The 14,876-nt window shown below is 44.4% G+C and overlaps 1 protein-coding gene across 2 annotated transcripts in view; it reads left to right on the top strand.

The window, feature by feature from the left end:
* Positions 1-14,876, top strand: part of LOC112226696 — a 128,506-nt gene that overhangs the window by 94,642 nt on the left and 18,988 nt on the right. For both annotated transcript variants that reach the window (XM_024391184.2, XM_024391185.2), the window contains exon 6: positions 3,707-3,888. In XM_024391184.2, the coding sequence (XP_024246952.1) occupies positions 3,707-3,888 (182 nt within the window). The remainder of the gene's footprint in view (positions 1-3,706; positions 3,889-14,876) is intronic.

Here is a 14,876-nt window from a genome sequence, read left to right as displayed (position 1 = left end):
AGAGGCCAGAGCCAGGAGTTTCAAGTGATGTGTGATTATTGTTGCCTTGGCAGCCTGTCCTCATATTATTTTGAGCTGTCGCTCCCTCTCTTTCCCTCTCGCCGACTCCATCGATCTCCAGTGGACATGATGAATGATTTCAGTTGCCCGCTTGACTACATGGTGAGAGGAAAGCTGATAATGACTACTTTACCATCGCCATCACGCCTCCCCCCATTCACTCCTACAGCTGTGTGTTTGTGTGTGTTTGTGTGTGTGTGTGTGTGTGTGTGTGTGTGTGTGTGGTGCACGCGCCTGCATCACTGCTCTTGTGTAACACAGCGCTGAGATTTATGATTGCCTTCCAGCAGTACATCGACATATAGACAACTGTTACAGTGAGTGTTTGTTGTGTATGTTAATGAGAGCGAGAGAGAGTGTCTCTGCGTCTGTGTGGGTGGGCTGATAGTTTCTCTTTTTTGCTCACTTGAATAGAACTTAGCTAATTTTGGGGTGTCATTAGTAATATGAATGTTTCGTGGGATGGTCTGAGTCTTTGCCTTCTGGTGCCCAGTGTCCCAGATGGTTGATTCGTCGTCATGGCAAATAAACTGATATGTAATGTTGATTCATTGGCACAGTATTCCCTTCAGTAGGCAGGCCCGGGCCCCGGAGTCTCTGTGGGCGTAAGCATGCTGAGTTTCATGTTTCGCTGCCTTAGGAGACGGAAATGTACATTTATATCCTGTAATATACACGGTTTGTCCTTTCTTTAACTCATTATTAGAATACAAAGAATATGTCTTTATTATTCAGAGCCAATACATTTATATTTTTTGCTGACATCGTGCCCAGCCAATCCCTCGGGACACCACACCCACACACGAGGGCCCCCAGGGACCGGAGTTGTTCCTGACCACATGCCCTGATGAGGAAACCATGAGGGGTCAGGAAAAACTCCTGGCCCCTTACTCAAACATGTCAGTGATAGTACTTAAATCAGGTGTCATAAGCAGATTGCTGCTAGAAGAAGGAGAAGGTGGTCGTTGGGCCAGAGGATCAAAGAGCAGGTGAATGACCAGGGAGCCGTTTACTCTCAAGGGCCCGGGCCCTTGGGAGGTTGTACTGTAGAAATGAGCTTGATGACTTATAGCTGTGGACATGATGCCGCTTGATCGATGTCAATTGTGGTGGCTAACGCCACGTTCTCCTTATGTTTGAGGAAACATAGGACACAATTCTGGTGTTTGTTAAAAGTGATGGCAAACATTATCTTCTACCGTAATTCATCGATTGGATTGATACAATTATAATTGAACATTTGTCCTGTGTTTTGTTGCGAAGGATAAAATCCTTATCGAACATTGTGTCTTACTCTGATGTAGGCGGATATAGACTATCTTACTCCTTGTCTATTTGATGTCGTCCCGATGTTGTCTGGCTGAAGTGCTGGTTATCCTTTTTACTGTCACAAAACACTTCTTACAACGTTATTCTGTCTGAGCCCCAGTGTTTATCAGATTTTCCCGAGCAATAGTAAGGTGTAGATAGCTGCTCTGCTGAATGGGCACGTCCGTTTTGTGTATGTATGGCAAAAATATATATTTCTTTCTCTCCCACCTCCCTTGATCTTGTCACTTGAGTCGACGGTCCGTGTGTGTGCGGTATACACCAGTTTGCCAAGCGACTGTGAAGTGGAAGAAACGGACGATGCGTGAGCAATGCAGACCCGTGACTGACTAGCTAGCTACTGTATTGCTCTGTGCTCTCTCCCAGAAAAGATTGAGTTACGGGAGCAGTGTATTTGTCTGTAATATAAACTGCAGCTCCAACAAAAGGGCCTTTTACTGTGGTGATTTAATGTGAAGGGCACTAAAAGGTAAAGTCCCATGCATGTTTAAACATATCTGAGTGGAGGAGAACCAAAGGCCTGTTATCTGTCCTTGATTAAAGGCCCAGTGCAAATCCAAAACGGGATCTTCCTGAGTTTTAATGTATATATTTCAATACTATGAAGTCAGAGTAATACTATGAAATAGTGCAAATTATGATAATGCGTTTTTAGTGTAAGAGCTGTATGAGAAGGCCGGCTGAGATTTCTGCCTGTTTTGGAGGAATGGGAGTTTTGGCCTGCCTGGTGACATAACCATGCTGTAAATGAGTTAACCTGTTGCGACGAGCAATCCCGTATCCGGGAGCGTAATTATAGCCTCAAGCTCATTACCATAACGCAACGTTAACTATTCATGAAAATCGCAAATGAAATGAAATAAATATATTGGCTCACAAGCTTAGCCTTTTGTTAACAACACTGTCATCTCAGAATTTCAAAAAATGCTTTTCAACCATAGCTACACAAGCATTTGTGTAAGAGTATTGATAGCTAGCATAACATTAAGCCTAGCATTCAGCAGGCAACATTTTCACAAAAACAAGAAAAGCATTCAAATAAAATAATTTACCTTTGAAGAACTTCGGATGTTTTCAATGAGGAGACTCAGTTAGATAGAAAATGTTCATTTTTTCCAAAAATATTATTTGTGTAGGAGAAATCGCTCCGTTTTGTTCATCACGTTTGGTTAAGAAAAAAACCTGAAAATTCAGTCATTACAACGCAAACTTTTTTCCAAATTAACTCCATAATATCGACAGAAAACAAACAGTGTTTAGAATCAATCCTCAAGGTGTTCAAGGTGTTTTTCACATATCTATTCGATGATAAATCACTCCTGGCAGTTTGGTTTCTCCTCTGTTCAAAATGGAAAAATGCACGCACCTGGAGATTACGCAATAGTTTCGACGGAGGACACCGAGCGGACACCTGGTAAATGTAGTCTCTTATGGTCAATTTTCCAATGATATGCCTACAAATACGTCACAATGCTGCAAACACCTTGGGTAAACGACAGAAAGTGTAGGCTCATTCCTTGCGCATTCACAGCCATATAAGGAGACATTGGAACACAGTGCATTCAAAATCTGGCTCACTTCCTGTATGAAATTTCATCTTGGTTTCGCCTGTAGCATTAGTTCTGTGGCACTCACAGACAATATCTTTGCAGTTTTGGAAACTTCAGAGTGTTTTCTTTCCAAATCTGTCAATTATATGCATAGTCAAGCATCTTTTCGTGACAAAATATCTTGTTTAAAACGGGAACGTTTTTCATCCAAAAATGAAATACTGCCCCCAGAGGTTCAAGAGGTTAATAGACCAATAAAAAAGACAGTTCCAAACCTCTCTACCAATAACAGCTCGTTTTCAGATGTCCCCTCCCCACTCAGACCACTCCCATACACTCCAAGCTAAATTCTTGCTTGAGTAATTGCTCTTTGCTAAGAGACTATTGTTGTTTATTTTTGACCATTTTAATTGAAAACAATCACTGTAAGGTACTTAATTGTTACCCAGAAATGATTTGATATTGAGATAAAAACAGCTGCATTGGGCCTTTAATAATCAAACTTGTTAGCAGATAAGAAATAACAGCAGGAGACAACCACAGACATTGACATTTATGAGTCCTCTCTACCTCGTCTCACCAAACACAAACAACATAGGCAAGAAGAAAGGCGTGTCATGTAACCTGTGATATGTCTCTCTCCCCTGCCATGGCCTCTTCCCTCTCTCTATCCTCCTTTTTCTCACTCACTCCCCCTCCCTGTTTTTCACAATATCCCTTATCTAAATCTCTCTCTTTCTCTTCCTCCCTCCTCTCTCTCTCTCCAGGTATGTGGTCGTTCTCTGTGTCCGAGCTGGCTGTTCCGGGGGCGGAGGTGGGCCGTATCTCGGCAACAGATGCTGACCTGGGCGACAATGCCAAGCTGGAATATACCATCCTGGAGGGAGAGACGGGGAACACCTTCAACATCAGCGGAGCAAACCAAGAGGCTGTGATCACACTGAACAAGGTGAGAGGGAAGATAGATGTGGGAGTAAGCGAGGGAACGTGTTTGGTGTTACCCGAGAGAGAGGGTTGGAGGGAACGAGGGAGGGCGGAACAGGGTGGAATAATGGAACAGATGATGAGGAGGAGGAAAGGAGGAGAGAGAGGAAACAGGTGAGCCTGCTATGCTGGATATCTAGTGTTTTCTCTGTGAGCCAGACGGCCATATCTGTGTGTGTGCTTGTTGAATCAGCTCACATTTGCCTTGATGCTGTCTGATTCTAGATGATTCCCCCCAGAGCTGACTGTCACTCTGGGTTATCTACTAATGAAGACGTGTGGTTGGGGATGAGAGCTGACACTGTGTTTGTTGCGTGGAACATGTGTGTGTGTGTGTGTGTCTGTCTCACGCGTTATTACTCACCTGTGAGTGGGCCTCTCTCACGTGTGATGTTGATGTTGACTGACATCAATAGCAGCAACACCAAAGACCTCTAGTCTGTCTCAGAGACACGCATGAAATATGCTATTTGAAGCTAAATTAGCCTTTCAAAGAAGCGCGTACACAGTGTGTGAGTGATAAAAATATACCCTGCTCTTTAATATAGCCTGTCACTTAGATCTGAGATATGAGAGACTCTGAGGCGCCTCTGATGGTCATCCAGTGTGAGTGTGTTTTACTGTGTGTGTATGTGTATGTGTGTGTGTGTGTGTGTGTGTGTGTGTATGTGTGTATGTGTATGTGTGTGTGTGCCTGCGGATGTGTGTGTCACTGTGACAGCCCCCAGGGTTTGTGAGATGTGTTAAAAAGCCTTGGCCGGAGGTAGGGTTGTAAAGGATTTCCAGGCCTGGGATGTGTTACTTTGATAAGAGAGAGGGGGGAGGGAGGGAGGGGGGTAGAGACAGTGAGAGGTGGAGAGGGAAGGGGAAACAGAGAGAGGTGAGGGAGATGGGTGGGGGCAAAAAGGTATAAAAGGACTGGATGCTGCGTCCAAGATGTCCGACCGTTGTTTTCAACGTTATCTACTCACGTTTGCACACGGCAATTCGTGGACCGTCTATATCCGGGTTGCATCTGGTTTACATGACCCAACATCACATGCGCACTAGCACTCAGTGAGCACAGGGCAGCGAGCAGCGTCGAGGTCGTCACGTCATCCATAAACATGGCAGACATTGGGTGAATATAAGATTTTAAAATCTTCAGTGATACAAAAAAATAAAAAATCGGCCTCAGCGACAATTATTTGAATTATTCAATGGATGTTTTGTGGACTAAGGTCATGACTCAAGTGTCTTATTGGGAATTTTCAAATCTGACTTCTCTATGTGGCTGTCAATGGAAATTGTATTTCTTGTCTGGGCGTCAGTTAAACTGTAGTACTGAAGCAAGACTGTAGGTGCAGTCGAAACCGTGCTTCAAGACCAGAACCCTGGCCCCCTGGGTGGGGGGTGTGTGTGTGGGGGGGGTGGATGGATGGATGGATGCATGGAAGGAAACAGGGAGGAAAAAGAGAGTGAAATTAGCGAGACAGCCAGAGCAAAAACAGATGGAAGAGATAGTGAGAAAAAGAGGAGAGAGAAGAGAGAGTGAGGCACAAATGAAGCAGAAAAACACACCCAAAAGAAGACAGGCAGGCTGAAAAATAGAGGTTTGTTTGAGAAAAAAACGACAAGAGTTCGAGAGAGAGAAATAGAGAGAGCAATAACATAGAGAGAATGTCTAAGCAGCATCCGGCAGAGGGAGATAGAAGTGATCAATTCACAGTGTGCTCAGTCACTGGAGAAATGAGAGGGAAAATGACTTGTAAACAAATTCACACCTCCTCTCACATCCCTCTCCAATCACCTCCCTCTCCTCTCACATCCCTCTCCTATCTCCCCTCGGATTCCGACTCCATTGCACTGAGGACGCCAAACAAAACCTAAAATGATTTGTCCAATATGGAACGTTGTCTCCCTCCTTCCCCAAAAAGATATTCTGGAAAGAAATAGAAGAGATGGACATTTTTATGTCCGTCTTCTCTAGCGCTCTTCCAAATTGGCTCAGGGAACACACGGTTGTCGTTGTGACAGAGGGAGGATAAGAATGATAGGTGGGCGCTAGGTAGGTGGGTGTAGCTGAGAAGAAGACTTGAGGAGGTTACAAGGGATTTAGCCGTTCAGAGAATCCACACGTAACTAATGGAAGACATAGAAGATACCACAGTCATAGAAAAAATAAACAAAGCCTAAAAATGGCGCTAAGCTCCCGCCACGATTTGCACAACAACAAAAAGTGTGTTTGGGTATGTGTTGTATGTGATAAGTGTGTGGGTACTGAATCACTCACTGTCGATGGCCAGTTTGTCTGTAGGGAAGGGGGGTTTGTGGGAAGAGATGATCTTTTTGTCTTTTTGCCCTTGAGGAAAATATCTCCAACTGGAACAATCTCTGCTACCACTGAGTCTTGCCCTGACCTCGATGTGGGAAGAATCTTTCTACCGTTGATCTTAGACTTACAGCCACACACACAGCCGCACGGACACACACACACACACACACACAGGCACACTGGAATACATACACAGGCGAACACACAGACACAGGCGCACACACAGACACAGGCGCACGTGCGCCCGGGCACAAGCACACAAACATTGTTGACCTTGGCTGGCAGCTATCCCTGTTAACAATCAGTGGGATGCGAAAAAGGTGGTGTGAAGGAAGGTGTGAAGGAATACAGTCATTTGTTTAAAAAAGGGGAAAAAATGGTGGCGCCTTCCTAAAAGAATGAGGTTCAGCACTGTGTGATGTGACAGATGACAGGGGGAGTGTGTGTGTCTGTGTGTGCTTGTGTGTGTGTGTGTATCTGTCAGGGACAGACAGCGACAGGCCCATAGGCAGTGGTAGAGAGTGGAGAGGTGGGGTGAGGTGAGGGTGGTGGAGGGTTAGCCAGGGACGTGCAGAGGAAGCTGGGTCGTTAACACTCCGGCAGTCAGTCTGGGTAAAGACTGGAGACTGCCTGTCTCTTATCACTGCTTATTCACAGCCAGTCTCCCAGGGCCACAGCAAACTCTCTCTCCCCTCTCTCTCCATCTCTCTCTCTCTCCATCTCTCTCTCTCTCTCTCTGTCTCTCCCTCACTCTCCCTATGCCTCTCTCTTTCTTTCCCTTTTTCTCACTCTCTCTCTCTCTTTCTCTCTCCCTCTCTTTGTCATCCCCTCACTCATCCTCCTCTCCTTTTCTCTTTTCTCAGGGGCCATTTTGTTGAATACTAGCCGTTTTTGTCTCAGTCTGACTCATTGTTGTGATTCCCCCTCTTAACTGCCTGGGCATAGGTCACTCTAATTCAACCTCTAAACGGTGGCCGGGGATTTGAAAAATTGACAACTATTCATTTATAGGCTTATATGAGCACACCAGTAGGTTTTTTTGAAATGGGGTTTTCTGAGGGCAGTGGACTGAGATGAGATCAAGTCCCTGTGCACACAGGCCTAAACGCAGAGAAAGGGAAGGTTCGAAGCCAATAGAATGTGTTTGGAATTGGGAAATACATTTTGCATCCAATCTCTCAAGTCTTAAATTGACAACACTTCCACTCTCATACTGTTGTGTTTGGTACAAACTACAGGTCTACCGGGTAAACATCTCAATACCATTGATGTTAAATATATATTGGAGTTCCTTGTTACTGCTCTGCAAAGCTGCCACCCAGTGGTGGATATAACAGCTGTAATCGGAGACAGTTAATTGACATGGTGCCCTCTACTCACATGTGGTAGTGTAGGGGTGGTAAGAAAACTTCAAACTGACCTTTAGAGCCGCTACCCCCTAGGCACTTTTAGGAATGTGTAACCTACCCTGTCAGAGGTCAAGGTGGAGCTATTACTATATTGCGTATACCTACAGTATCCAATCCTTACACATCTACGTGAAGTCAAGAGCTTGGGACTATTAAGGTTCTATCTGCAAAAAGATGATTCGGAGATAAGTGGCTTTCAAGTTCCAAACCCTCATTGGTTTGTAACGGTGTCAGACATTTCTAGGTTGTATTTTTTACATGTATTCACACCACTTAACGTTTTCCACATTAGCCTGAATTTAAAATGGATTTAACACAATACCCCAGAATGTCAAAGTGAAATGATGTTTTTTGAAATGTTTACAAATCAATTAAAAATGAGAAGCTGAAATGCCTTGAGTCCGTAAGCATTCAACCCCTTTGTTACGGCAAACCTAAATAAGTTCAGGAGTAAACATTTGCTTAAGTCACATAATAAGTTGCATGGACTCTGTGTTCAATAGTAGTGTTTAACATTGTTTTTTTGGAAGGACTTCCTCGTCTCTGTACCCCACACAAACAATTATCTGTAAGGTCCCTCAGTCAAGCAGTGAATTTAAAACACATATTCAACCACAAAGACCAGGGAGGTTTTCAATGCCTTGCAAAGAAAGGCACCTATTGGTAGATGGGTAAAAATAACAAACAGCTGCTTCTGATTGGGAATCATACCAGGCCAACATAGATATATAATTACCTAGATGACCCACCCTAGTCAATCCCCGACCTAACTAACAGAGAATAACCGGCTCTCTATGGTCAGGGCGTGACACCGCCAGACACTGGTAGATGAATTCACCTTTCAGCAGGACAATAATGTGAAACAAATCTACACAGGAGACGCTTACCAAGACGACAGTGAATGTTCCTGGGTGACCGAGTTACAGTTTTGACTTAAATCTACCAGAATAATGGGCAAATGTTGCACAATCCAGGTGCGAAAGCTCTCAGAGACGTACCCAGAAAGACACAGCTGTAATTGCTGCCAAAGGTGTCTCTACAAAGTATTGACTCAGGGGTGTGAATACTTTTGTAAATTCATATTTCATTTTCAATACATTTGCTAACATTTCTGAAAACATGTTTTTACTTTGTCATTACGGGGTATTGTGCGTACATTTTTTTAAAATTCAGGCTGTAGCACGACAAAATGTGGAATAAGTCAAGGGGTAGGAATTATGTATAGGTAGAGAACATTGAACAGAACAAGGCGAGGGCAAACTCTACATTTGGACAAAAAAATGCAGATAGAACCTTCTAGTCACACGCTCTGGAAGTGCCGAGGGGTAGTAAGGCCTAGCTGAGTCCAGAGTGTGCTGACTACACAGCTGCATGCTACACAGGTCTATGACACTGATCCTCAGCAACATTTGGAGTCCAATGAGAAATTGTCCTCAGTTGGTAAGAGCATGGCACTTGCAAAGCCAGGATATGATTTCAAATGTACGCACGCGTGACTGTAAGTCTCTTTGGATAAAAGTTCCTGCTTAATAATATATGCTACATCACAAAAGACGATCATCTTCCCCCAATATATACATTCCCTGATTTCACTCAAGGTATGTTTTTTTTGGGGTATGAGCTGTGTAAACCTTCTATTCATATATCTGTGTGATTCCACCTAGGGACACTTTAATTCCATTGGTTAGCCATTATTTCCATATCCTCTCACTTTAAACGGCTGGCTGATCCACGGTCACCGGCTAGCAGCGCTCCGAGGATTATCTGTGTTTGTTTTCTCACTGAGAAGAGAGATTGTACTAATCTCCAGAGAGAGAGAGAGAGAGAGAGAGAGAGAGAAAGAGAGAGATACCCAAAATATAGGGATGAGTATACAGACAGAGGGCAGAGGGAGAAAAAGAGAGGAAGGAAGGACATGAACAGAGTGAGTGACAGAAAGGAGGGAGAGAGAAAGAGCAAAGTGTGGAGAGATTTAGAGGATACTCTGTTCCAGCAATACTAAAGTTGCATGTCTGTCTGCAAAATTGCTCAGAGCTAAGTCTGCAATCTTAAGTGAGTAGTCAGACAAAGACATAATCTTGATGTAAAATGTTGAGAATTGAGTAAAACCTCACATAGGCTACGCCAGCAGGTTAGAGAAGGCTCTTATACAGCATCATGCAGTTAAAGAGATCATTTTTCACTTGCATATTCCCCTACGGTAAGATGGAAACGCTGGCTACACATATACAATAGCTGCAAAGAAGTTGGATTCAGATCATTTAAAGCCTCACTGATCAGCCTGCCCCCCCCCCACACACACACACACACACACACATATGAGCATGAGCCGTATTTGATGCCGTATTTGACTATTGTGCCATACTGGTTTGTTCATTAATTCCATGCTTAGTCTGTAGCAAAAGGCAATTGTTACAGAGAAATAATTAGAATTTCAAAAAAGAGTGCAGGACAGTACAAGGTTGTACTAAGAGATGGAGAGATTGGGAGTGTGAGAGTGAGTGAGAGAGTGGGAGAGTGAGAGTGGGAGAGTGAGAGTGGGAGAGTGAGAGTGGGAGAGTGAGAGTGGGAGAGTGAGGGAGAGAGAGTGAGAGTGGGAGAGAGTGAGAGTGGGAGAGAGTGAGAGTGGGAGAGAGTGAGAGTGGGAGAGAGAGTGGGAGAGAGTGAGAGTGGGAGAGAGTGAGAGTGGGAGTGGGAGGGAGTGGGAGAGAGAGTGGGAGAGAGTGGGAGTGGGAGAGAGAGAGTGGGAGTGGGAGAGAGAGTGGGAGTGGGAGAGAGAGAGTGGGAGAGAGAGAGTGGGAGAGAGGGTGGGAGAGAGAGAGTGGGAGAGAGAGTGGGAGAGAGGGTGGGAGAGAGGGTGGGAGAGAGGGTGGGAGAGAGAGGGTGGGAGAGAGAGGGTGGGAGAGAGAGAGTGGGAGAGAGAGAGTGGGAGGGAGAGAGAGAGTGGGAGAGTGGGAGGGAGAGAGTGGGAGGGAGAGAGTGGAAGGGAGAGAGTGGGATAGATAGAGAGTGGGAGGGAGAGAGAGAGAGAGTGGGATGGAGGGAGAGAGAGAGAGGGAGGGAGGGAGAGAGAGAGTGGGAGAGAGACAGGGAGAGTGGGAATGAGAGACTGGGAGAGTGAGAGAGTGTGGGAGAGAGAGAGAGTGGGAGTGAGAAAGAGTGGGAGTGAGAGTGAGAGTGGGAGAGAGTGAGAGAGACAGAGAGAGAGAGACAGAGAGGGAGAGTGGGAGGGAGGGAGAGAGCGAGAGAGAGAGTGGGAGAGAGGGAGAGTGGGAGTGAGAGACAGAGTGGGAGAGTGGGAGTGAGAGTGGGAGAGAGTGAGAGAGAGACAGAGAGGGAGAGTGGGAGTGAGAGACAGGGACAGTGATGGGCATGATACACTAGCACAGGATGCCGCGTGGTGAAACACCGCTTCCCATTCATTTCAATGGAAGGAAAGTGGTGAGAAGCAGAGAGGGCGGTGACCTTTGGGTGGTGCGAAGGTGGCGTGGGAGGCGGTGAAAAACCTTTCCCAACTTTATGCAAATCACCATTGGTGACCTCTGGACGATGACCAATCATATCGAGTGGCTCCCATGACAAATTTGACGCTATGCGACCCAAGGCTGGAGACTTTCTTCACCAAAGATGGCTGACAAAAATACTAGGATGGAAGCAAATGCAAGTGATTATAGCGTCATAACTAACCATGCATAAAATTGTACAGTAAACAGGAATATGTTAGTTAACGACAAACAATTATGCATATTTTTTTTATCATAAAGTTAATTTACAAAAATTGCGATTTAGCAAGCTAGCTGGCTAGCTTTATGCATATGAAATTGTAATTCTGGTTGTTTAATGTTTTAGGGACTCCTGAAACTACCAGCAAACCAGGCTGTCGTCTTGTGAAACAGTGGATGTAAAGAATCTAGCTAGCTAAAGCATTTACTGCAAATCGAATGTACAATTTTGTCAGCTTGCCTTGCTGATATTTGCCTCGCAGATAGATGAAATAACATAGCTAGCTGTGTTCTTGCTTATTGTGCAGTGGAGGATATAAATACCTGTATGCCTGTGGATGTGTAGCTAGCTATGTAGCTGATCTGTGTATGGACCCTAAAGCGTTTGGTAGAAATATTAGTTCAGAACCTAGCTATGAACCTCAGCTATCATAGGCAGTTGTATCAACTTCAAAACAGTCTCAATGACATTAATAAAGCCTATGGATTGAGTATAATATAATATAACTCTGTGTCAAGGATGCAAGTCGTATATACATGTAGTTATTACCATGCATGAGATCACCACATTGTAGCCTGTACATTTAATATATTCACTGATCATGTACTCTACTTCGGCAAATAGAGGTGCAGTTCAGGAATGAATGTCTGAGATGATTTTACACTCATATCCAATACCAGGAGTATCAAATTCCAGTCTTTGAATGATGCTGAGTCTGCATGTATGTATTACAATTATACACTTCAACAGTGTATAACAATCTTGGTCCTGGTGTAACAGTATAACTTTAGACCGTCCCCTCGCCCATACCCGGGCGCGAACCAGGGACCCTCTGCACACATCAACAACAGTCACCCACGAAGCATCGTTACCCATCGCTCCACAAAAGCCGCGGCCCTTGCAGAGCAAGGGGAACTACTACTTCAAGGTCTCAGAGCGAGTGACGTCACCGATTGAAACGCTATTTAGCGCGCACCACCGCTAACTAGCTAGCCATTTCACATCCGTTACACTGGGACATCAATGATTACACATTGTAACTAATATACTAGAAACATGATTTAACTAGTTAAAGGCTGATTTGTAATTCATATATACCGAAACATCATTTTAAAAACAGTACACTACATTGCTTATGCATCACGTAAATACTCTAAAACCGGCTCATCTCAATATCTAATGCCCTTCATCTGCATTGATCTGATAAACACAGGATAGGTGGAGTATTTCATCAAATGAGACTTCATTTGAACCAGTGGAGAATGTGAAACACTTTATTGAAAGAAGATCATTATCCAGGTGTTATAAATACATAATAAATATTATCATCGTACTAGTATAAATACACGTTCAATATGTACTTCGATGCACATCTGTTGTGCATTATAAAAACAGAGGAAGAAAGAGGGGGTGGCGAGAGAGGTGTAAAAGACAGAAAGGGAAAGAGGTAAGAACATATGGGCAGGGAAGGCAGCACATGATTAATGAATCACAGTGCTACCCAAATATTCTCTCAGTTCATCACAATTACATAATAGTGTCTCTAGTCAGCCCGAAGGTTACCTTAAAAGCAGGTGAGGTGGCGATGATGGGACTGGGGGTTGGCATCCTCTCTCACATCAAAACACATCTGCAGAGTAGAGGCAGATGGAGAGAGAGAGAGATTTATTATTTATTTTTTATTCTAACGTTGTTATTCATCATAAAAATCAGGACATGAAATGCAAAACTGACCTTGGATCATTAACTCTGGGACTACTGCATCTCTATCTCTATTTCAATGTAAAGCATCTCTTTAAAAATACCGGACCAATTGACCTCTCACCTCTGATCATGCTGTGTCCTCTATGTAGCCAGTTCAGATGCGGGAGGGGTTCACCGACACAGCTGATGTAACCTATAGGATTTAGGGAGAAGAGGAGAGAGGGATGAAGTGAAGGAGTGAGACTGTTATTGAGAAAATAAAGTAGTTAAAGAGACAGTGTTCAACAGAAATCTGTGTGTGTGGCCTCACCTGGTGTCCACACCACACTAAGTGGCTGCAGAGAACTTTATGCTGAAAACATGAATGGACACACGAGGACAAGCAATATAGCGTAGTTATAGGAATAATGAAGTGTCTTACTATTTTCCAAGATTGGCCCTCTTGCCTAGTCTTTGAAGGTGGAAGGAGCCACAGTTATACACCTGAGCCTGTGGGTTATAGGGTGTTCTACATTTTTTTTTCAATATGGGTGATTTAAAATAGCCTGTTTTGTTTTTGTACAGACGTCACACCCTTACCTAAACAGCACCCTCACCTGAGAAGTAGACATCAAAGGGAGAGAAACTGGGAATTGAATAACTGCAGTTGACATAGCTAAGTAAATGGAAGAATACTCTCATTGCAATGTGAATGGCTCTTAAAAGAGCCTTTGGTTGTGTAATAGTGTAGTATATGGTGTTGCCAGGGAACAGCACCCTCTTCGACGAAGAGGTAGGAGGTGAAGATCTCCCACACGGATTGCCTCCCCTGCTGTGTTGTTGGACCCCATCCTTGAAACATCCTGCTGAGCAGTAGACTTCTCCTCTGGCACATGCCGGCGAGCTGCAGATCCCCTCCTGGTCCTCGTGTCCATCCTCGTGAAGTTATGCAGGACACAGGTAGCCTTCACACACCAGAATTCCTCAAGGAGGCTGTCCCAGATGGTCCTGGTCACCCAACCGTGCAGTGCCCTACACGTTAACCGTAGGCAATCGTTTTGAAGGAATCTCCAGTGACAAGGTATCTGTAGGAATATGGAAGACAATGTAATTATTAGAGACATTTACATCACCAGGTCATTGTGGATTACGTTGGATTGATAGATGCATGGACACACATATGTGCATGTGTAGCATGTGTCAATAACAGGACCATGTCAAGGATAGCATCACAAATGAATACATAAATACCACTTGAAGCTTGATGATGAGTTGATCATTTCAATCAGCTGTGTAGTGCTAAGGCAAAAACAAAAACGTGCACCTCTTTGAGTCCCCAGGACCAGGACTGAGAACCACTGCTCTTCATTGGGCCCTCTTCATCTGCAGACAGCTCTCTTTATCTGAGGCCAGAAAACCTCACAAGAAACTACACCGCACTGAATATTATGTTGCTATCATCTCCGTCCTCAATTCTAGGGACTGGAACTACTCAAAAGTACCTGCCCTATCCAGAATAGCCTACACTCTCACTGACAGTTGGGGCTGCTATCCTTTCACCCTTGTTTGTCACCAGAGCGTTTTAGAGGATATTACTATTGAACTATGTACCCAATAATAACCAGACCTTCATACAAACTTGCTATGCTGAATTCTTGACACACAATCAAACATGCTGCTATATGCTGCCAGCACGTCAACAAGCAAGTCACAATGTGCGGCCTAAGCGGCACGCTGCAATTTACCACTATCTAGTGTACATGCACCGTGAGAGTGAGAGAGTGGGAGAGTGAGAGTGGGAGAGTGAGAGTGGGAGAGTGAGAG

Source organism: Oncorhynchus tshawytscha, linkage group LG28 (genome assembly GCF_018296145.1).
Source record: "Oncorhynchus tshawytscha isolate Ot180627B linkage group LG28, Otsh_v2.0, whole genome shotgun sequence".
Taxonomy (NCBI): Eukaryota; Metazoa; Chordata; class Actinopteri; order Salmoniformes; family Salmonidae; genus Oncorhynchus; species Oncorhynchus tshawytscha.
This window is presented reverse-complemented; position numbering and strand designations above follow the sequence as displayed.